The sequence below is a fragment of the Aotus nancymaae genome, unplaced genomic scaffold, assembly GCF_030222135.1.
Source record: "Aotus nancymaae isolate 86718 unplaced genomic scaffold, 86718_ANA_hifiasm-v0.15.2.pri h1tg000040l, whole genome shotgun sequence".
NCBI lineage: Eukaryota > Metazoa > Chordata > Mammalia > Primates > Aotidae > Aotus > Aotus nancymaae.
In genome coordinates, this window is record NW_026988454.1 from 124744989 (window position 1) to 124769326 (window position 24338).

Genomic DNA, 24338 nt, shown 5'->3' on the forward strand with positions numbered 1-24338 from the left:
TAGGCCAGAGATGAAGCTCACTTCTGAATTGGGACTAAGACTTATGTTTACACTGGCAACTACAGCTATCTACTTTCAGCTAGAAAAAAATCCCCAGTCAACCCAAATATGAGGGAAAGGGGCTTGACCACAAGGCACAGAGGGTAAAGAGAAACTAGAAATCAGATCTTAACTCTGGTTTGACATTAGGCTCTTGTTTCCAGCTTTATATAACTTGGTTTGCATGGAAAGACTCGCATAGATATATACAGAAAGACTAGTGTTAACCCACTGCGCATCGGGCCTAACCTGGCTCATCCAGGAAACCTCCTCACATCCTTTCTGTTCAGCCTGAGAAACTATGGGGAGTGATCAGTTTTGCTGAATTCTGAAACAACATATGAGAAATAACAAAAGAGAGGGGTGAAGCCAGAAGAATCTATCTGAGAACAATTTTAGAGCAGGACAGTCAATTTTAGATTATACACAGGAAAAACATCTCAGGAAAAGGGATAAGACACGGAAAGCCACCTAAAGGCAAGGTACAGAAATTTTTTAAAAGTCTCCAAAGCTAAGATAAGGTAAAATAAACAAATAAATGAGATGACAGAAGCATCCCAGAGCTAAAGAGAATAAGAATCCCTCAGAAGCTGGGGCAAACTTTCACGAGCCCTCCACTAGATCCTCTACATTAACCCATCCCCTTCAGAGCCCTTTTAGAAGCTGGAAAATAAACTCAAAAATTCTCCATCACATTTTATCCTTGGCCCCTTGTACATTTACCCATTCATCACTTCTCAGTGACATCTAGTGGCACAATTTAAACCAAAGCCCTGAGTCAGGTCTGTTCATAGGACACTAGAAAAGGACAAAAATCCCATGGCTGATAAGAACAATCAAGTACTGTTGGATATGATCTCAAATACAATGGTTTAAATAATCATGCTCTGTTCAAGGCTTTCTTGATGTTGGTTTTCATAACTACCCACTTGAACAATGTTAGCAGAAGAAAATGATACCCAGAAAAGTCTGCCTGATGTCTCTTAGCCAGCAATGGGAAAAAGGTGGGATAACCCACATCCGCTTAGACAGGAATTACTACTTCACCTGATGTTCAATTTCTGTCCAGCTATTTTTAAACAGTTATTGAAGAGAGTGGAAACTCAAAACCAAAAGGCAGTATTTTCTTGGAGTGCTTTAGATAATTTACGTAGCTCAGTGGTTCTCAATCCTGACTATACAGTAAAACCAGTTGGAAAAGTTTAAAACAAAGAGGGGTGCCTGGGTTTGGCCCTCAGAGGGAGTGAACTGGTCTGAGACAGGAACTAATTATCAGTATTTTAAAAGTTATGTTTATATACAAACTGTATCAGGATACAGTGCCCCTGCATAGTCAACGTTTCCCCCATTCCCAGGCAACTACTTATCTGTTCTCTACCCTTTGCCAGAATGTAATACAAATGGAATCAGTGTCTCCACTTTTGAGGCTTGCTTCTCTCACTTAGTGTAATGCGTCTGAGATTCATCCACACTGTTGCATTACCAGCAGTTTGTTATATTTTATTGCTGAGCAATACTGAAGTTAGTACTAATGGAGCACAGTTTATCCATTCTCTAGTTGTTTTCGGTGATTATTAATAAAGCCACTACAAACATTCACATACAAGTTTCTGTGAGAACATAAACTCTCATTAATCTTGGATAAATACATAGAAATAGGATCACTGGGCCGGGCATGGTGGCTCATGCCTGTAATCTTAGCACTTCAGGATGCCGAGGCAGGTGGATCACTTGAGGTCAGGAGTTCGAGACCAGCCTGACCAACATGGAGAAACACTGTCTCTACTAAAAATAAAATTAGCCAGACGTGGTGGTGCATGCCTGTAATCTCAGCTACTTGGAAGGCTGAGGCAGAATTGCTTGAACCTGGGAGGCGGAGGTTGCAATGCACCGAGATCGCGCTATTGTACTCCAGCCTGGGCAACAAGAGCAAGATTCCATCTCAAAAGAGAAAAAAAGAGAAAGACAGGAAAGAAAGGAAAGGAAGAAAAAGAAAAGGAAGAAAAGGAAGAAGGAAGGAAGGAAGGAAGGAAGGAAGGAAGGAAGGAAGGAAAAAAAGGGGGGGGAGAGAGAGAATGAATCACTGGACAAGTGTATATCTGACTCTTAGAAACCACCAGTTTTGGCCAGGCGCAGTGGCTCATACCTGTAATCCCAGCACTTTGGGAGGCCGAGGTGGGAGGATCATGAGGTCAGGAGTTTGAGACCAGCCTGGCCAACATGGTGAAACCCTGTCTCTACTAAAAATACAAAAATTAGCTGGGCACAGTGGCAGGCGCCTGTAATCCCATCTACTCGGAAGGCTGAGGCAGGAGAATCGCTTGAACCCAGGAGGCGGAGGTTTCAGTGAGCCAATATTGCGCCACTGCACTCCAGCCTGGGCAACAGAGCAAGACTCCATCTCAAAAAAATAGAAAGAAACCACCAGTTTTTCAGAGTGGAGGTGCCATTTCATATTCGCACTTAAGTGTTTAGAAGTTCCAGTTATTCTGCATACTTGCCAGCACTTGGTATCATCAAGTCTTATTTTAGCATATATATTAAGTGTGTATCCATCAGTATCTTTTTAAAAACTCTTTACTATGGCCGGGCACAGTGGTTCACGCCTGTAATCCCAGCACTTTGGGAGGTTGGGGCAGGTGGATCACTTGAGGTCAGGAGTTCAAAACCAGCCTGTCCATCATGGCGAAACCCCGTCTTTACTTAAAATACAAAGTTAGCCAGGCATGGTGGTACATGCCTGTAATCCCAGCTACTCGGGAGGCTGAGGCAGGGGAACTGCTTGAACCTGGGAGGCAGAGGTTGTAGTGAGCCAAGATCGTGTCACTGCACTCCAGCCTGGGCAACAAGAGCAAAACTCCATCTCAGAACAAAACAAAACAAAAACAAAAAAACAAAACTCTTTACTCAGGCGGAACATGCAAAAGTAAAAGTGCACAAATCATAAATGTACCAACGAGATGAACAGCCACAAAATGAACATCTGAGTTTAACTGCCATGAGGCCAAAAACAAAACAAATCCCACATTATCAGCATCCCAGAAACCCCCTTGTGCCTCCTTCTGGTCAGCAGCCACTCTGGCAATAAGGTGGCTACCATCCAGATTTAACAGCACATGTTAATTTTGCCTGGTTGTAAACACTGTATAAATGGCATCATATAATATGTATTCTTTTGTGTCTGTCTTCTTTCACTCAATATTATGTGAGACTTATCCATGTTATTATAGTTCATTAATATTCACTACAGCATAGTGTTTCAATATAAGATTATTCCACAATTTATCCATTCTACTGTTGATGGACATTTGTACTGTTTCCCTGGGAGTGAAAACACTGTGTCAAGAGCTATATATATGTTCAACTTTAATAAATAATGGCAAATAATTTCCCAAAGTAGTTGTACCAATTTGCACTCCCAACAGAAGAGCAAGAGCATTCTATTGCTCCATATACTTACCAATACCTGGCATCACTAGTCTTCAATTTTAGCCACTCTGGTGAATGTGTAGAGGTATTCCATTATGGTTTTAATTAAAATTCCCCAGATCATTAATGAGGTTGAACAACTTTTCACTGGATACAATCTTTTGTGAAGTGCTTGTCTCTTGCTCATTTTTAAATTGGGCACATCTGCCTTTTTATTGATTTGCAGTTCTGTATATACCTCAGTATAAGTCCTTCATCGACTATAAAGTAGAGCAAACGTCTTCCTCTCTGAGTTGGCCTTTCACTCTCTTAATGGTGTCTTTTGATGAATGAATATTTTTACTGTACTACCATCAGTACTTTTAAAAAGTACCCCAGATGAGAGTAAAAACTGGAAACAGGGTTGATAACCACTGCTCTAGTTGCTGGAGGACCAGAAGCTGAACTACCCCAAGCAGCAAAGTTTGTTCACGTAACAGTATACTCAACAGAGACTTCAATTGCCAGAGTCTGCAGAAGAACAAGGTAGGAATCACGAGGCAGCAGGTGAAAAGCAACAGGAGAGGAGGGGAAGAATGAGAAAGGCTCAAATAAGACGTGCCCAAACCTCTAAGGCATTTCATACTGTGACTTTAAAGCAACCAAATTTTTTTTTTTTTTTAAAAAAAAAGGAAGAAAGAAAGAAAGAAAAAAAAAGAATGAAGAAGAAGAAGAAAGAGGAAAAGAAAGAGAGAGAGAGAGAGAGAGAGAGAGAATGGGAGTAATGCTTTCTTGCCCAGGCTAGAATACAATTTAGAAATGGGTATTGAAAATCTCTTTTATACCAATAATTATACTTAATGATGTAGGCAGGAAGGAATAAGGGAAGAAAATAACAAACAAGCAGCCAACCAATATTTCATTTAAACCGATGAAATGCTATGCGATTACTGAGGAGTGATTTACTTCCAATTATGTAGTCGCTTTTGGAATAGGTGTGAGGTGGTAATGTATGTTTTGTGTATTTGAAGTGGAGAATTCTATAAATGTTTATTAAGTTTACTTGTTTCGGGTCTGAGTTCAAGTCCTGGATGTCCTTGTTAATTTTCTGTCTCGTTGATCTATAGAATTGTTAGCTCTTCTTGTTACATTGATCCTTTTGCCATTATGTAATGTCCTTCTTTGCCTCTTTTGATCTTTGTTGCTTTAAAGTCTATTTTATCAGAGGCGAGAATTGCATCTCCTGCTTTTTATTTATTTGTTTATTTTTACTCTCTGTTTGGTTGGTAAATCTTCCTCCTTCTCTTTGTTTTGAGTCTTTGTGTATCGTTGCATGTGAGATAGGTCTGAATGCAGCATACCAATGGGTTTTGGCTTTTTATCCAATTTGAATATATATGAGTTTAATACTGGCATTTGATGCTAGCTGGCTGTTTTGCCCATTAGTTGGTGTAAATTTTTCATTGTGTTGATGCTCTTTGCTTTTTGATATATTTTTGGAAAGGCTGATATTGGTTGTTCCTTTATATGTATAGTGCTTCTTTCAGAAGCTCTTGTAAAGCAGGCCTGGTGGTGGTGAAGTCTCTAAGTACTTGCTTATTTGCAAAAGATTTAATTTTTCTTTTGCTTGTAAAGCTTAGTTTGGCTGGATATGAAATTCTGGGTTGAAAGTTCTTTTCTTTAAGGATGTTGAATATTGGCCCCCACTCTCTTCTGGCTTGCAGGGTTTCTGCTGAGAGATCTGCTGTAAGTCTGATAGGTTTCCCTTTGTGGGTAATCTGACCTTTCTCTCTGGCTGCCCTTAGTATTTTCTCCTTCATTTCAACCCTAATAAATCTGGCGATTATGTGCCTTGGGGTTGGTCTTCTTGAAGAATATCTTTGTGGTGTTCTCTGTATTACCTGGAGTTGAATATTATCCTGCCTTACCAGGTTGGGAAAGTTTTCCTGAATGATATCCTGAAGAGTATTTTCCAACTTGGATCATTCTCTTCGTCACATTCAGGTACACCTATCAAACGTAAATTAGGTCTTTTCACATAGTCCCGTATTTCCTGGAGACTTTGCTCATTCCTTTTTATCCTTTTTTCTCCAATCTTGTCTTCTCGTTTCATTTCACTGAGCTGGTTCTCAACATCTGATATCCTTTCTTCTGCTTGATCAATTAGACTGTTAAAACTTGTGCATACTTCGCGAAGTTCTTGTGTTGTGTTTTTTCAACTCCATCAATTCACTTATATTCCTTTCTAAATTGTCCATTCTCGTTAGCATTTCGTCTTCAAGGTTCTTAGTTTCTTTGCATTGGGTTAGAACAAGTTCTTTTAATTCACAGAAGTTTCTTATCACCCACCTTTTGAAACCTGCTTCTGTTAATGGAACACACTCGTCCTCCATTAAGCCTTGTTCCGTTGCTGATGAGGAACTGCGATCCCCTGTAGAGGGAGAGGCATTCTGATTTTGAGTATTCTCTGCCTTTTTAGGCTGGTTTCTTCTCTTCTTATATATTTATCCCTCTGTCATCTTTGTAATTACCGACTTTCTAACTAGGTCTCTGAGTGGACGTCTAACTTGTTGATTCCCAGTGCCGAAATCTGAGCAATCCACTGCGCCAGCCAAAACAGTGGTGTTAAGATCGATGGTGCTTTTCTGCCTGGGAATCTCCGGACTCTGCACGAAGAACTGCCGCGCTGAGGCGCCAGCTAAACTGCGGCGCCGGCCACAAGAGTCGCCCTGGCGACCCGTGGGGCTCCTCTGCTGGGAATCTCTTGGTCCGTGAGCAACAAAAATTCTTCTGAAAGTGTGGCGTCCTCTCGTTCTCTGTGCTTTCACTGGGTGCTACGAGCCTGAGCTGCTAGTGATCAGCCATCTTGGATCCCTCTCCTTTTTTGCTGTTTTGATTGAGTTATAAAAACAACCAATTTTCTGAAAAAGCTGGATAGCAATACAAAGGACGGGCCATCTGAAGAGCTTATGAATTAACCAAAACCTACACAACTAGAACCATCTTCATACTGTGTGCGGAGTCAGCTGTTCTCCAAGGTTTTTTTCTATATTTGAAGCCAATTTTAAACCAAAATCACATTTCTTGCAATTTTTTAAATCTATACTTAAAGTCTCACTTTCTGGCCATTCCAGCAGATGAGAGAATGCAGCTCTGAGTTTTAACTTATTAGAAATACCTATGTCTTGAAAGAGACTTGGCAAATGACTTGAAACACAACCACAGCAATAATATCCTAAAGCTGAAATTCAGGTCCCTTATCAGCAGAAGAGGGTTGCCATGGCATCATGCCAGAAGGAGGCCAGAAAGGGACCATCTATAGTCAATAGAAAAATGCAAGGGGCAGGGGGGATTTACTCTTAAGAATTGTTCCATCAAAATACCCCAGTCCTAGCTTCTCTTAAAAATCAGTTACCTCACAAACGATCACAGCTAAAAGGTTTAAACAGGTTGTTAAGAAACCTCTCTTTCCTTTCTACTGTCTGACTGAGACCTGAGAAGAATCACATGGTAACAGCAGCCCTAGAAGGAAGGGTACAAAGCAAACACTGGAGAGCGAGCCCAGAGCAGTCATGATCTGATCTGGCACAGGCTGCCTCTGTATTCCTGTGGTCAACATTCAAATAACACTAAAGTTGATCAGCTGGTGGCTTCCCAACCTATAAAAATCTGCTAATATCATAAGTGGATCACATCTACACGGCACACAATTAAGAAAAGGAGCAGCAGAGAACTCACCTCTATAATATTGTAATCCCAATTATCATACAGACTACTCTGATGAGGAAAACATCTTTCCTTAAGCTGTTTTGATATACGCTATTACAGAGGCTTCAAAATCTTGCAGCTATATTTCAAATATGCATAATTAATTTTGTGTGGCATCATAAAGCCAGTATAGCAAATTGCTTATGTACTTTACTGGTATTTGACACAGGGCATGGCAGAGAAATTTAAGTCCTGGCTCATTAGAGAGAAGGCCTTGGGCAAGACAGTTTATCTTTCTGGGCCTCAGATTCATCTGTCTACATAAGGGGTTAAACTAGATAATCTCAGTACCAATTTTTATCCTGCTCATAGTGCCTTGCTAAAAATGCTGAACCAATTTACTTGGCATTTATATACTGTCTCCTTCAATACAGTGCCAACTCAACTTAATACTAGAGCAGGAAGATACTTTCCAGCAGCTTAAATCTAGCAGTTTTATGCATGCAAAATGAGGCTGCTGGGCAGATCCGGAATATCCTCCCTTCTATTGGTACCTTTAAAATCCTAACCAGGACAGTGAAGCAGTATGAAATGGTACTTAAGGACATTTTATACTCCTTAAATCTTAACTGTTTACATTAGAATTTCTCTCACCTCATAGTCGGTGTTTTCATTGTATTCCTGGGTGCATGTATATCTGCACTTTAGGCATTTTCTTTTCTTTTTGATGCAGACAGGGCCTCACCATGTCAGCCACAGTGGAGTGCAGTGGCTATTCACAGATGCAATCCCACTGCTAACCAGCACAGCAGTTTTGACCTGCCCTGCTACCAACCTGGGTCAGTTCACCTCTGCTTAAGCAACCTTGTAGTCCCCTGCTCTCAGGACGACACTATATTGATGCCAAACTTAATGCAGGCACCAGAACGGCATAGCACATTATAAGCCAGAATTCATGGTCTCAAACAATCCTCTGGCCTCAGCTTCCCCAGTAGCTGGGACTACAGGCAAGTGCCACCACACCCAGCGCATTAGGTACTTTCTAATTGCTGGGGTCTGTGTACTATTACACCTCCCTCAATATATTTACCACTACACTACTGGCTTTCAAATTTGTTTAAAGAAGAAAAACCCGGTATTCAAACAAAATCTTCAGAACACCAATATTTAAAACATGTTTTAAAAGCCAGGGAAGGTTGCTCAGATTGAAAGGAGTGAGGTGATTTGCAGTAGCTTTGAAGGAAAAAACGAAAAAAAAGAACAAAAGTGAGGAAGCAAAGGAGCTAAGCGCAGTCAGATAAGTTTCTTCCTTCTCCGCCTGTTCACTGAGCCACAGTGTACTCCAGAAGCTTCAGGAGATTCCAGAGATTTCCAGGATCTCTGGAGCTTAGCCTCAAACAGGCTAACTTGCCCAGTAACTTAGTCTAGTTTTTGGAATAGGACCTACTACCCCAATTCACGTATTCTCTTCAAGGTAACAAACTTCACCCCAAATCAAGAGAAATTATTTTAGCATAATCTAATCTCTGGCAGCATATGGAAGTGGCTGCCTCTGGAAAAGGAAACTGTATGGCTAGGAAAGAAGTTATACTTTTGAATTTTACACCATGAATTACATATGCAAAAAAACAAAGAATTTAAAAATAAATAAAATTCACTAGGCTTCCATGAATTCTGTACCTTGTTGTCCGTAATTGTCCACTGACCCTCAGGATTCTGCTTCAAAACACAGTGGTTTCGAGAAATCATCAGAGGGCAGATTTTTGATACCAGTTGGTATGTGACGCCAAATCCTCGTCCTACAGTCACCTGGAAAGACAAAAACAATGTAAGAAATACAATCAGTCATTGTGCTGAAAAGGGAGGTTTTTACAAAGCTTGTCAACCAGCAGCATATGCAGGTCCTAACTTAGAAACCAGACACCTGTGGAACCAAAACAGTGCATCTGCTATCTGCTCTTTAGCTGCCATGAAAGCCACCAAGTAGCAAAAGGCAAACAGTTGTGACAGGAGGAGAAAGCTGAAAAGAGTTATCCATGTACCTCAGTGTTGGCAAGATCTTGAAAGGTCATCTGGTTCAGTGATCATGAGATAGAGGAATTCTTTCTACACATCCCATCAACTCATAAACACTGCCAGTCCAGGAGCGGTGGCTCATGCCTGTAATTCCAGCACTTTGGGAGGCCAAGGTGGCAGGATCACGAGGTCCGGAGTTTGAGACCAGCCTGGCCAACATAGTGAAACCCTGTCTCTACTAAAAAAATTAGCTGGGTGTGGTAGCGGGCACCTGTAATCCCAGCTACTTGGGAGGCTGAGGCAGGAGAATCATTTGAACCCAGGAGGCAGAAGTGTACTTTACATAAGGCAGGCCCTCCTGTTTTTTTAATGTCTCTGACTTGGCGTCTTTCACCCTATAAATTCCATCCATTGGTACTAACTTTGCCCTGGGCACCATCAGGAAATCTCCGATCCCCTTTCAAAGTCATAGCTATAAAGTGAACACTAAGTCTCATTTCCTGGTTCTGTATTCCCAGTTACTTCAACTTAACTCCCAGGGGATGTGTTTGAGTCTCTGTCATTCTTACGAGTCTGTGAAAGGACTGCTGGTTTATCTTTATTCCTGGATGCCATATTAAGAAAAATAAATTACACAGTCAAATGCAAGTGTTACTTTCCCAGTTCTAGATATGATCACTGGACCATATAAACTGCATTAGCTGTCATAGCAGATCTAGTACACTGCCAACGTATCCTCGGACTCAGGAATGATTAAATTTCTTGATCTCCCCCTTCTCCAAGAAATGTTATGCTAAGTCATGTCTCTTTTGCTCTATACTTGACCAGATGGAAAACCTTAGGTTCAAGCACAGGACCTTAGACTGACTCCTATTAAATTTCATCTTGCTAGTTCAGCCTACCACACCAACTTGTCAAGACCTTTCCGAATTTTTAATCTGCCATCAGAACAGACATACTTAATATCCCTCCCACCAAATTAATATGATATGATGCTTTCTATACCTTCATTCAAGACACAGAATGGGATGCAGCCAAAGGCAAAGTTTTCAGGGAAGTCTACTAAACATTAATCCACACAGTCTGGATATACCCTGGGCCATTATAATTCAACCAAAAGTCTTTGCATTGGAGTACATATTCTCTGTCTTATCCACAAGAACAGCTTGAGAGTTTTTGGAGAAAAGAAGCCCCAATTCACATCTATCATACTTTCTTGTTGGACAAGTCTAGTTCATAATAACCCTGTGAAGGAAGGAAACTAAATTCTTCTGAGATCCAGATCATAGAATTCCCTGCTTATTCTTTTCTGTGCATAAAAGACCTCTTTAATGACCCATACCACAACCTTAACTGCGAACTTTAAACCAAAGTTAGCTAAAAACTGCCATTTTCTTTTAAAAATCTTTCGGAATCATGCCTGTTCTCCTCAGTCCCTCAAAGACCACTGTGACTCACTGACCTCATCTGTTCCTCCCCACAAACTCTCATCTCAGTACCGACACTACTATCCAACCAACTGCTCAACCCATAACCCAGAAGCCATCTTTGATTCATCTCTGTCCCTCATCTCCACATTGAAATCATTGGTAAATTTTATGGGATATAATCCAAATATGTCCTAAGTCTGTTCATTTCTATCTCTACAGCCACAACCTTAGTCCAAACCACCTGGCCTCCTACTGTTTCTGTTCCCACTCTAGCCCCCATAAACTTTACATAGTAGCTGGAATAGAAATGAAAAAATTTTAAATCAGATACTTCTCCTCTTTCCTTAAAACCGTTTAATCATTTAAACTTCCTTCCATGGCCTATAAGACCCTGAATGTCCCGAGCCCCCTCCTCTTTAGTCTTAACTCATACCATAGTGCCAACACTAGCTGCTCCAGCCCCTCGTTCCTTAAGCCCCTCTCCCCCAAGTGCCAGCCTACCTGAGGGTCTTTTCTCTTAGCCCCTCTAAGAACACTCTTCTCTCAGATCTTGCATGAGCTCCTAACCTTTCATGTTTCAGCTACTCATAAGCCTACTCGGATCACCACTAAGTTGGTTGTCTGCTTCCCATCATATTTCTTCAGTTAATAGCATGCACTTATCACAAACCAAAATTATCTTGCTTATTTTACTTTTCCCCTCCTCCCCCCTTGCTAGAATATACATAAGATAAGCAGGGACTTTATCTGTCTGGTTTAACATTGTGTTTCTATACCTGGCATGGTATTCAGTTAAATATTTGAGAATGAATGGAAGAATAAAGAGATCTTGCATATGAGTGGAGATTTTAGGATGGGTATTTTTAGGTCGGAAGTTGGAGACTGTATTACCATTGGAAAATATGGAGCAGCAGTTGGAACTCATATGGTCTCACTTGTTCCTCTTTAAAATGCTGTGGTGACCACTCCACCAACACTGAGCATGAAGTTTTTCAGTTCTTTCACACTTTGCCAGAATTACATTAATTATAGAAGTTCCTTTGAATTAATACATATATCTGTTAAAAATGAAATGGTTAGGGATTTATCTGTTATCCATATTCAGTAAAAATTTCAATTCAGGTAGCTTTATCTCTAAGAGAGGAAGCAACCCGTATTGTAGGCTAATACTTGAAGGGATACAGCTAGACTGCCATTGTGAGTAGCCTGGGGAAAATGGTACCAAAAAAGTAGAAAAGTGCCTTCTTCTGAAATTTCTGCCAACAGACTCTGAACCCAGAAAAAGGAAACATTCTTTTACATCCTTCCCTGCACTGCCCGGTCCTAGAATTTACCTTGGTACTACTGATATTTCACCTATACTATAGTTAAAGAGTGCAGTGAGGCTACCTGGAAATCTCAGGACCACTCAGCAGAACACTAAATTTCCCATGGGAACTGACTGATGACCCATATGTGAGAGGCTGTTTTCATTTACAACAGATTTGCAAGCCTTTGAGCTTACACACATTATTGGTCTAAAAGATCATCTTGTCCTTGTCCACCTTCACTATGATTATCCCTTTCCTCCTGGGCACAATTTCTACTGTTTCCCAAATAACCAGTAAATACAGCTGGGTGTGGTGGCTCACACCTGTAATCCCAGCACTTTGGGAGGCCCAGGCGAGCAGATCACATGAGGCCAGGAGTTCGAGACCAGCCTGGCCAACATGGCGACCCCCCTCTCTACTGGAAATACAAAAATTAGCCAGGGATAGCAGTGCACATTTGTAATTCCAGCTACTTGGGAGGCTGAGGCAGAAGAATCCTTGAACCCAGGAGGTGGAGGTGTGATCACACCACTGCACTCCAGCCTGGGTGATGGAGTATTCTGTCAAAAAAAAAAAAAAGCCCCAAACCAGTAAATATAACCTTCCTTTCCCTTGGGGCAGAAAACTTCATGAAAACTAAATACAAGAGAAGAAAAGGGGAGAAAGATTCTGTTGTTTTCCTCAAAGGCAAAGATGCTTTATAGTACCTGAGAACTAGCTAATTTGCAATAAATCTCTAATTGTTTTTCCACCAAACTCTATGCATTGCTTTAACAAGCTTAAAGCCACTTATTTAGACAGACAATTTACTACAGTATTCCCATCAATGAAATGAAAGGAACTCTGTTTTATTATTTTATCTGCAACATCTGAGACTAAGAACGGGAAAGGCAGGGAACTGACCTACCTTTGCTGTTATAATGTTATTAGCATACCTCCTAAAATCTTGTGCAAAACAGCTTGTGCTATGATTTGGGAACCATTACAATAACTACAACTTCTCTTGCCTTTGATTCAGATTTCTTTTCAGGCTATGCCATGACCTGACCTTGCAGGCAGCCAAGCCTGGCAGGCCTCTCCTCCACACAGGTCCCTGAAGCCAGCCAGTCTTAACACTGTGTCTTCATCATTCACTTAGTTTGTATGGGTCTCTCCCCATAGAAGTGGCCCTGACACAAAACGATCAAATGGTTTAGAATATGTCTAAGAGTGCTTTACAGTCTTCTTGCCTTTCCTACAGGTGCTTTAATCCTTCCTCCCCATCGCACCTGCCCAAGACTGCAGTACTACCAAGCTATTCAGAAGAGTCATAAATTAATCCACAACAACTGAATCTAAAGGAGTAACACCTGCCCACTAAGTTAACTTATAAGGTTGTGTGTATGCAGGGATCAGATTAAATAATGTATTAAGTAACAGTTATACATAAAAATAATTTATTTTTGTGTGTATTGTTCAGGTTATTATTCAGGTGTTGGTGTTTTAATTTGTTAAACTTCTCACAAACATATACTGTTGGAAAGGGCCAGGCAGGGAAAGATCAGTGCTCAAGCGAAAAGAATGAATGCCTAATGTGGACTTTTAGGCACTAATACCTGGATAGAAGAGGTATTTGGGGGCAGAGATGTTTTCTTCGTGTTCCTGAAATCACAACATACAAGTAACCCTTTATAACCCTCTCTAATCTAGCAACTAAATTTGAGCCTGGACATGAATCCCTCCCCTAACTTGAAGAACTACTGCTCTGGGATGGAACTAAATAATTCATATCTTGGCACTTGATAATACAGCCCATATACAGTTCTTAGACTGCTTCATTGTATAAATCCTCTCTCCCCACTCAAGCCTTAAACTCTTTGAGCGCACAAATTTTACGTGTTCTCATTGTACACCAATGTTATGTACTCAGTCAACACCTGGCAGACTGAATTGAGGAGTATGACTTACAGGAAAAATCCACCTGAACATACGTAAGACTCAAAAGACTTTTTGAGTTTACAACATCATGACCAACTATCCACTTTTACTGCAAAGGGAACCTTTCATACAGATTATTTTCAAAACCCAAATGGTTCCCCGTCATCACCAGCTTGCCCCTGACCCAGTTCTCCTCTCAACCTGATTGCAATCTAACTCCATCCTCCCTTCTCTCGCCCTTTGAAGATGCACCACGGTGGTGCATCTTGAACCGTGCCAGGAACGTGCCTCATCTTTCCCCTTTAAAAATTTTTCATTTGGGATTGCATTAACAAAGGCGACAGGCATCCTCTGGAGAGAACTCGGAATCCCTGCCAGACTCCTCCTCTAGAGGTGCCACTCGGCCGTACCGAGCTTCACGGGAGAAATGTGGCCCAGCCTAAAGCGCCCCTGTTCCTCAGAGGTGAGAAGGAGGAAGACATTTCTACGTGAGAGTTTGATCACTTTAAGGGACAAAACCCAAAACTCGCAATCGTTTTCAAAGCAAACTCGAGAAAGTTCACGCGCCGGGCAGCCCTTCCAGGGCCCGCCTCGGCTGCCCAGCGGCTCGCGGCTCCAACCCACTGTTCCCTGGCCGGGCACCGCGGGGCTCCGTGCGCCCTAAACGGGATCTGGCCAGGCCCCGCCCTCCACTCCTCGACAACCCCGCGTCTCCTCACATCCTCTGCGCGTCCCTCTCCTTCCCGGCCCCGACCCCACTCCCCGCAGGCCCAGGCCTCTATAGGCTGGGCCCTCTTCTCGCCCCACCACCCGCGGGCCAGGCCTCGTCCTCACCCCAATCCTTGTGGTCCTCCAGAGCCGAACTCTCTTCTCTTCCTTTCTCCCACTCGGTCCCTATTTCTCTCCAAACACCTCCCACCTTAGACCCTTCAGCCGCTCGAGCCAGAACTGCTCCCTCCCTTCTCTCCCCAGGATCCACGCCCCTCCTCGCTCGTCTTCCGTGTGCCCGCCTCCTCTCTGCCATTCATTCCGCCCAGCTAGACGCCTTCCTCCCTCCCCGGAGCCCCGCTCCCTCCAGCCCCTGCCCTCTGCCCCACAGGACCCCTTCCCCCGTACCTCGCGCCCATCTTCCAGCAGCAGCCACCCTGCGCTCATCCCCACCCGCCGCAGGCACCAGCTCCGACCACCTGCACGGTCTCCCGTGACCAAGAAGCCAGGCTCCCCCATCGTCTACTCGACCCCGGGGGCGGTCAGCACCAAACTAGACCCGGACCCGGGTTCTGGCGGCCTCGCTGCATCCCGCCAGCTTCCATAGCTAAACAACAGACAGAAGCAATCACCACGCGCTCAGATCGATGCGAATACAGGCTCCGCCTGCCCGCCGTCGACCCGGAAGCAGGAGCACTGCGCCTGCGCGAGAGGAAGGCAGCCGCCCCGGGGCGGAGAGGGTTGGCTGGGAGTGGATCCCGCCTCGTGTGGGGCGGGTGCGGCTCGAGGGCTCTCCTCCTCGCGTGACACCTTCTCTTGCCCGCTCCAGAACCATCACTCAGTCCTAGCCGCCCCAGACTGGAACCTCTCCTCACCTTTCCTCTTTTTTAAAAAAATCATGTAAAACTATAGCCCACTTTTAAACAACTTTAAACTTTCCATCAGTTTTAAGTCCGCCTAGCCTGTTCCTAAATAGCCTCTATTTTGCACGACCTCCTCATATTGCCGAAGTAAAAAATAAATTACACTAGGCAAATCTACAAAGACAGAGAGCACAGTTACTTGGGGCGAGGTGTGGGAGAGGGGATTGAATGCAGATGGGCTTGGAGAAATTGAAGGAAAGCAGCAATAGAAATGTTCTAAAAGTCGATTGTGAAAAATAAAAGTGGATTGTGGTGACAGTTGCACAACTGTATAAATTTATTAAAAAGTCATGGAAGTGCTGTAATCCCAGCACTTTGGGAGCCTGAGCGGGGCGGATCTCTTGAGCTCAGGAGTTCCAGACCAACCAGGCCAACATGGGGAGACCCCGTCTCAAAAAATAAGTGGGGGGGAGAAGAGGGGAGGGAGATGAGGGGGCCAGGAACGTCTGGGAGGGGAGCGGAGGGGAGGGGAGGGGGCCAGGAACGGAGGGAAGGTGAAGGGAGGGGAGGGAAGAGGGGCAGGAACGGAGGGAAGGGGAGGGGAGGGGGCCAGGAAGATCAGTGGGAGTCATAGTTGCACTCATGGAAATGCTTCCCTAAGCTGTGCATAGGTATCTGTTGGTGGCCCCACCCCACCTTGGCATTCTATCCCAGGGACAGCAAGCACACCTGGAAGCCACTGTGACATTTACTCTGTGTGTCTCCTTAGACTCCTCTTGGCTGTGATAGATTCTCAGTCTTTCCTTATTTTTGATGACCTCGACAATTTGAGGGGTACTAGAGAGATGTTTTGTATAATGTCCCTCAGTTGGGATTTGTCTGATGTTTTTCTTGTGATGAGACTGGGGTTATGGATTTGGAGGAGGAAGACCACAGAGGTAAAGTGTCATTCTCATGGCATCATATCAAGGGTACAGGCTATCAACATGAATTATCACTGTTGGTGTTCATCTTGATCACCTGGCATTTCTCATTTCTTGATCTAAGAGTGACACACAGATAAAACATTCCAGGTTGGGATTGCAACCATGGTTAGGAAATTATGCTTTGGAAATCTAGGTAATGTTTGTCAGGCTTCTCCATTGTAAACTTACTTTTTTTTTTTTTTTTTGAGATGGAGTCTCACTCAGTGGCCCAGGCTGGAGTGCAATGGTGCAATCTCAGCTCACTGCAACCTCCACCTCTCAGGTTCAAGCAATTCTCCTGCCTCAGCCTCCTGAGTAGCTGGGACTACAGGCACATGCTATTATGCCCAGCTAACTTTTGTATTTTTAGTAGAGATGGGGTTTCACTATGTTGCCCGGCCGATCTTGAACTCCTAACCTCAGGTGATCTGCCTACCTTGGCCTCCCAAAGTGCTGGGATTACAGGTATGAGGCACCGTGCCCAGCCTAAACTTACTCTTTTTTTTCTCTCTTTCCATGCTGTACTCTTTGGAATGAAGTCACTATTCCTAGGCCACATTTAAGGAGTGGGGAATTACGCTCCACTTCCTTAAGTACAGGGTTGCTACAGAAACTGTATGGAATTCTGCATAGGAGTTTATCTCTCCTCCCCTGTTTATTTATTTATTCAATTGTTTATTTATATCAGGCCGGGTAGGGTGGCTTAAGCCTGTAATCCCAGCACAGCACTTTGGGATGCCAAGGTGGACAGATCACTTGAGCCCAGGAGGTTCAAGATGGGCCTGGGCAACATAGCAAGACCCCCTCTCTACCAATAATAAATTAAAAATGTAGTTGGATGTGGTGGCACACACCTGTCATCCCAGGTACTTGGGAGGCTGAGGCAGGAGGATCAGTTGAGCCCAGGAGGTCAAGGCTGCAATGAGCCACTGCACTCCAGCCTGGGTGACAGAGTGAGACCTGTCTCAAAAATAAAATAAAATAAATAAAATAAAAAATATATCAGTGTGGGCCCATGGATATTTATTTTATACTTTGGGTTATAATCTAATACTGCTTCATTTACTTTGGGTCTCAAATTGTTCCTACTTTGGCCATTGAGAGCTCTTTCAGGTGGCTATGGTGTCCTTTTGACATACTCCCATTGTTGCATTTTGCTGAGTACTTCCTTACTTTCTGGCACAAGATGCCCTAGACCTAGAATCAGCTATTTCTCCGAGAATCTCTGGTTTCTTCACTGGAAAATGGTATTAGACACCAAGAAACTCCAGGTACTAGGTGCAGTCATTGCTAGTGGGATGTCATTGTTTCTAGGCCTTCTCAGGTGACAGAGCAAATAAATATATGGGTGAATATTAACCCTCTATATACACATATTTATAAATATATATGAATATATATACACACATTTGTGTTATGTGTGTATCTGTAAGCTAGGCATGAGTTCATTCTGATGTCTTACCAGACTAATCTATTCCTACCTGAGTCATTCTGGCTATCTTCCCTTGTTTATCTGTAACTTCTACTTCAGAACCCAGAATCCCACCATCTGTCATCCCTTGACTTAATCTTTCATTTCCAGTATACATGTATAATGGTTTCAGAATTGTTAACCCATATACTTGTGGAGACAACCTTATCACCTACAGTACAGTACTTACATACAGGTATTTTGCCTTCATCTTACAGACTCCGCTCATTTCCAGAGTTGCTGAGGTCAGCACCCCTTTCCCTCAACCCCCTTCAGAGAGGTTGTTTCATACATTTATAATACAGTTAGATTGTTTTGTCATAGTCTATTCTATCTGGGATCCTCTGACCTGCTAAATGATTGCTTAGAATTTGTATACATTTTACATTAATAATGATTGACTAATGTACACATTAAGGTTAATATATATGTTAAGGTTCACTCTTACTGCAAAGTTCTATGGGTTTTAATAGATGCATAGTATCATGTATCCACCATTACAGCATCAGAGAAAATAGCTTTATTGCCTGAAAAAATCCTCCAGGCTTCACCTATTCACCCCCACTCCCACCCACTGTACCTCAATTGTTTTATTTAAGTACCCTGGAGGTGACTCCATAACAGTATATACATATATTCCTCTCTTTTTTTAATTAAAAAAAAAATTCCTCGGCCTCCCAAAGTGTTGGTGTGAACCACCGCACCCAGTCCCTCCTTCCTCTTGACAGCTGTGTATTACTCTATTGTGTAGATGTTGACGGCTGTTGTGAGGCCTCAGTTTTTGTCTTCTTAGTTTAAAAGAATTTAAACAAGAGACATACAGCAAAGGAGATGCAACATAGAGCAATTTATTGCAAAGGAAAAAGAAAATTTTGAAAGTGAAGTGCAGAAGAAACAATACACCTAAAAGAGGATTCAGGGTGGGACAGCCAAGCCTGGCACTAGGGAGACTCCCTTTATGGGAGACTTACATGATTATTCATAAAGGAGTGGGAAGAGGTGCTACTAGGAAGCATGTATGGGGCGGTCCTCTGGGTGCACATGCACAGTAGCTGTACATGCCCATTCATACCCACATGTCTCATTAGCACCTTAAATCTCTACCCAGGCGTGTGGTTTTACTATTATAATGAGCAAAGGGTCAGTCTGAGGACAGGCAAAATCAAAATATGCATGCTGTCTACGGGGAAAATTCTCTGCTAGAGACAGCTTTGCCTGAATGAGCTTGACTGCAATGTGAATGCTGGGGCTTACTGTGTTGACTGTACAGTCACCACTATTGTTGTGTCCTGAGTTGCTTCCTTGAGTACCTATCCTGCTTCATAGATATACCACTGTTTATTCAACCAGTCCCTTATTGATATGCAGTAGTAGATATCCCAGTCTTTTACTGTCACAAATAGCCCTGCCATGAATTCACAGGCACCACTTTTGAGTGCCTGTTACATGCTTACCGTATATCATCTTATTAATCCTCACTACCATCCTGCAAGTTTTCCTTATTTTACCTATAAGAAAACTAAGACTGCTAGGTCGCCCAGAGCCTCATTACTATGAGTTTCTTGAAGGTTGTGTCTTATTTTCCATTGCATTCCTAACATTTTACTGAATGAATAAATGTAACTCAACTAGTAAATGGCAGTGCAGGGAACTGAAGCCAGGACTGTAAGACTAGATCTGTCTAGCCCCAGAGGTTGCATTCATTATAGTCTAGCAGTAGAAATGGCCATCCACAGGGAGTGCACAAATGATTCATTCGTTTGTGGATAGAATATAACAGGATATCTAATTAGGTTTTTTTTTCTGTCTTTATATATATATATATATATATTTTTTTTTTTTTGAGATGGAATCTTGCTCTGTTGCCCAGGCTGGAGTGCAGTGGCATGATCTTGGCTCACTGCAACCTCCATCTCCCAGGTTCAAGGAATTTCTGGCTAATTTTTGTATTTTTAGTAGAGACAGGGTTTTGCCATGTTGACCAGGCTAGTCTTGAACTCCTGACCTCAAGTGATCTGCCCACCTTGGCCTCGCAAATTGCTAGGATTACAGGCAAGAGCCACCATGACCGGTGGAGTGTTTTTTGCCCTTTCCTTCCCTCCTTCCTTCCCTCCTTCCTGCCTTCCTTCCTTTTTCTTTCTTTTTTTTCTTTTTTATTTTACCAGGAACATCAGCAAAGGGGACTTTCTTCTCTCTCTCTCTCTCTTTCTTTCTTTCTTTTTTTTTTTTTTTTTTTTTTTTTGAGACGGAGTTTCGCTCTTGATACCCAGGCTGGAGTGCAATGGCGCGATCTCGGCTCACCGCAACCTCCGCCTCCTGGGTTCAGGTAATTCTCCTGCCTCAGCCTCCTGAGTAGCTGGGATTACAGGCACGCGCCACCATGCCCAGCTAATTTTTTGTATTAGTAGAGATGGGGTTTCACCATGTTGACCAGGATGGTCTCGATCTCCTGACCTCGTGATCCACCCGCCTCGGCCTCCCAAAGTGCTGGGATTACAGGCTTGAGCCACCGCGCCCGGCCTTTTTTTTTTTTTTTTAAATATGATGGAGTCTCATTGTATTGCCCAAGCTGGTACTGAACTCCTGGGTTAAAGCAAACCTCCCACCTTGGCCTCCCAAAGTGCTGGGATTACAGGGGTGAGCTACCACACTTGGCCTCTAATTAGGTTTTTATCTTATCCTTTTTAAAATGCACACTTTTGGTCTGGGCGTGGTGGCTCATGCCTGTAATCCCAGCACTTTGGGAGGCTGAGGCGGGTGGATCACAAGGTCAGGAAATTGAGACCATCTTGGCCAAGATGATGAAACCCCGTCTCTACTAAAAATACAAAAATTAGCCAGGCGTGGTGGCGCACGCCTGTAGTCCCAGCTACTCGGGAGGCTGAGGCAGGAGAATCGCTTGAACCCGGAGGCGGAGGTTGCAGTGAGCTGAGATTGTGCCACTGCACTCCAGGCTGGTGACAGAGTGAGACTCCGTCTCAAAAAATAAATAAATAAATAAAATAAAATACCCACTTTTGTGATTATTTTATAATTACATAAAAGAACAACATAGAAGACATGTATAGACTTTATATGAATAAACAAACATGCACATATTGGGCTTATTCTCAGACACTGTTTTGCTGTTGCTAATGGTACATGACCAAAACAGTTTGAAGACCACGGACTTCTAAGACTTGGGGATTTTATTAACTCTACCTCCCCCATATATTCCCTTATAATAGTGGCTCTTAACTGGGGGTGATTTTGCTCTTTCTAGGCAATGTTTGCGAACATTTTTGGTTGTCATGATGTGGGGAAGGGTGCCGCTGGCATCTAATGACTAGAGGCCAGGGATGCTGCTGAACATCCTACAAATCACAAGATAGTCCCCACAACAAGAGCTGTCCTGTACAAAATGTCAACAATGCTGAGGCTGAGAAACCCTGTCTCACACCCATCCCAAGAGGGAAACTGAAGTGGGAAAAGACAGCAGGATGTGGAAAAGCAAGTAGGGGTTATCTATGTGGAACTGACAACTGTTGCATTATATATGCTCAGTTAATGACAACTAAACAGAACTGAGCAATGTTAGCGCTGACTGTGGAGAGGCTTGGGAGGTGGGGAAGGAACATGACAAGAAAGGGAGAAGGCACAGGGCAAGAAGCAGCAAGGGAAAGGGATGAGAGAAGTATGGAAAAGGCAGGGCGCGGTGGCTCATGCCTACGATCCCAGCACTTTGGGAGGCCGTGGTGGGAAGATTGCTTGAGTCCAGGAGTTTAAGACCAGCCTGTAAAGTCCTAGTATCTAGGTAAAATTAAAAAAAAAGAAGACCAGCTTGGGCAACATAGGGAGAGCCCACCTCTACAAAAATAATTTTAAAAAAATTAGTCGAGAGTGTACCCCCCAAAAAAAATAGTGTGTACCTTCGGTCCCAGCTACTTGGGAGACTGAGGTGGGAGGATTGCCTGAGCTTGGAAGGTCAAGGCTGCAGTGTGCCACTGCACTCCATTCTTGGTAACACAGTGAAACTGCACTCCATCCTTGATCACACAGTGAAACTCTGAAACTCTGTCTCAAAAAAAGAAAGAAAAGAAAAAAAGAAAAGATAGAAGGAGGGAGGGAGGAAAAGAGGAAGGAAGGAAGGAAATAAAAGAAAGATAAAAGAATTATTAAAAGGAATTGTGAGGCCAGGCGCTGTGGCTCACGCCTGTAATCCCAGCACTTTGGGAGGCCAAGGTGGGCGGATCACCTGAGGTCGGGAGTTCAAGACCAGCTTGACCAACATGGACAAACCCTGTCTCTACTAAAAATACAAAAATTAGCCAGGCATAGTGGCACATGCCTGTAATTCCAGTTACTCAGGAGGCTGAGGCAGGAGAATTGCTTGAACCCGGGAGGCAGAGGTTGCAGTGAGCTGAGATTGCACTATTGCACTCCAGCCTGGGCAACAGAGCAAAACTCCGTCTCAAAAAAAAAAAAAAGGGAATTGTGGCAGATCACTCTTTTAAAAGATGATTACAAGATCTCCCATCCCACTTGCTCTTACCATGTAACACTGACATTCCTCACATTGTAAGGTAGAGTCTATATTTCCTCCCCTTGAATCTAGATGGGCATGGGACTCCAACAGAAGTAATGCTGTGTCATAAAAGGTGATACAGCTTCCACCTGGTCTTTTTGGGATGCTCACTGCTGTAACCTATTCTACATAAGGAAGTGGAGAGATCTCATGAATGGGCCACATGTACGTGTCCTGGCTGACAATCCCAACTGAAGTCCCCACTGACATCCAGGATCACTGGCCGGTTGTGGGAATGAAGGTGCCCCTGGATGACATCAGCCCCAACACTGAATCATTCCCAGTACCCCAAGTCTTCCCAGCTGAGACTCTAGACATTGTGGAGTAGATCCAAGGTCTCTGTTGTATCCCACCAGAGTTCCTGACCCGTAGAGTCTGTGAGCATAATACGATGGTTGGGTTAAAGACACTTAGTTTTGAGGTGGTTTGTTATGCAGCATTAAGGAACTAGAACAGAAAGGGTGCAGGGACATTGCTGGGGGCTCTTGGACAGTCATTGGTTGTGCGCTTTATATATTAGGGTAATGCTAGCCTCAGTAACATACAAGTTTCAGTGGTTTAACACAACAGAAGTTTATTTCTTACTCACATATTTATTCAGTGTCCCCAGTCGGTGGACACCCTTCCATGAAGTCATTGAAGTACTCAGACTACTTTCTTCCTGTGGCTTCTCTGTTCCCTCGGGCTCGGAGTCCTCTGCATCGAGAAAGCGAAACAGGGGAAGAGAGAATGGAGAAGGTACACCTGCTTCTTCCTTGTCTTGTCCCCAAAGTGACATACGCTCCTTCGGCTCACATTTTACTGGAGAGAACTGGTCACATGACCCCACCTAGATCTGAGGGAGGCTGGGAAATTCAGGCCCTGGTTGATTTGTCCTTCTCGGAAACAACTCTAAATTGTGGGAAGACGAGCATGAATTCTGCCAGACTTTAGAACTCAAGGTAACAAATCAAAATGATGATAATGACAAAATTCTCTCTCTCCCATTTCCTTTGTTTATTTCTCCCTGGAATAGAGGTAAAAGGATGGAATTTTTGCTCACTCCCTGGCTTTTGTGAGGCCAGCCTTTAATTCAGTGGGAAACCAGAGGCTATTGGAGCATGTAGTTAGGTACATGGACCCCGGAGCGTCGCTGTTCAAATCCTAGCTCTGCTATTTGCTACATGAGACCTTGAGCAAGCTTGACTATTCCAAGCCTCAGTTACCCCATTTGTAAGATGAAGGTGATGCTAAGTATAGCACCTAACTTACAGGATTGTTTTGCGGGTCAATTCTTTTAAGATATATAGTAAATACTCAATAATTGTCAGCCACTTGTGGAAGAAGGGAGCGTCGGCTTCTGCAGGTATAAACAGTATCTCCCCATGCCTTTTCTACACTCTCTCATCAAAGAGACATAAAAATAAAAGCTGCCTGTAATCCCAGCACTCTGGGAGGCCGAGGCGGGTGGATCACGAGGTCAAGAGATCGAGACCATCCTGGTCAACATGGTGAAACCCCGTCTCTACTAAAAATACAAAAAATTAGCTGGGCATGGTGGCGCATGCCTGTAATCCCAGCTACTCAGGAGGCTGAGGCAGGAGAATTGCCTGAACCCAGGAGGTGGAGGTTGTGGTGAGCTGAGATCGTGCCATTGCACTCCAGCCTGGGTAACAAGAGCGAAACTCCGTCTCCAAAATAATAATAATAATAATAATAATAAAATAATAAAAGTTTCCTCCTCTTTAAATTGCTGATCTTATAAAGTAGAATTCTCTCCAATCAATTTTATGCTTTTTAAAAATAACCCATGTCCAAGCAAGACGGGTTTTTAAGATATCTAAAACAAATAGTTTCCTCTGTGAGCAAGGATTGATCCACTTTGGGGGCATAGCTCTGCCAACTGAAGTGTGGTTTCCCCGTGTGGGTTTCAATAAAGGCAAGATGGAATTTTTCATCA

The 24338-nt window shown here is 43.3% G+C and overlaps 1 protein-coding gene across 6 annotated transcripts in view; it reads right to left on the reverse strand.

The window, feature by feature from the left end:
* Positions 1 to 15170, reverse strand: part of RNF8 (ring finger protein 8) — a 104821-nt gene extending 89651 nt beyond the window's left edge. For 2 of the 6 annotated variants that reach the window (XR_002477594.2, XM_012464334.2), the window contains exons 1-2: positions 14945 to 15168; positions 8836 to 8964 (exon numbers count right to left, since the gene is read on the reverse strand). Coding sequence is in view for 5 of the 6 variants with exons in the window: in XM_012464334.2 (XP_012319757.2) it covers positions 8836 to 8964; positions 14945 to 15055 (240 nt within the window). In the remaining variant the exon portion in view is untranslated. Of the gene's footprint in view, positions 1 to 8835; positions 8965 to 14662; positions 14785 to 14944 lie in introns of those variants that run through there. The other 4 variants (XM_064361079.1, XM_012464336.2, XM_012464337.2 and 1 more) reach the window with 4 other exon arrangements.
* Positions 15171 to 24338: the final 9168 nt, after the last annotated feature.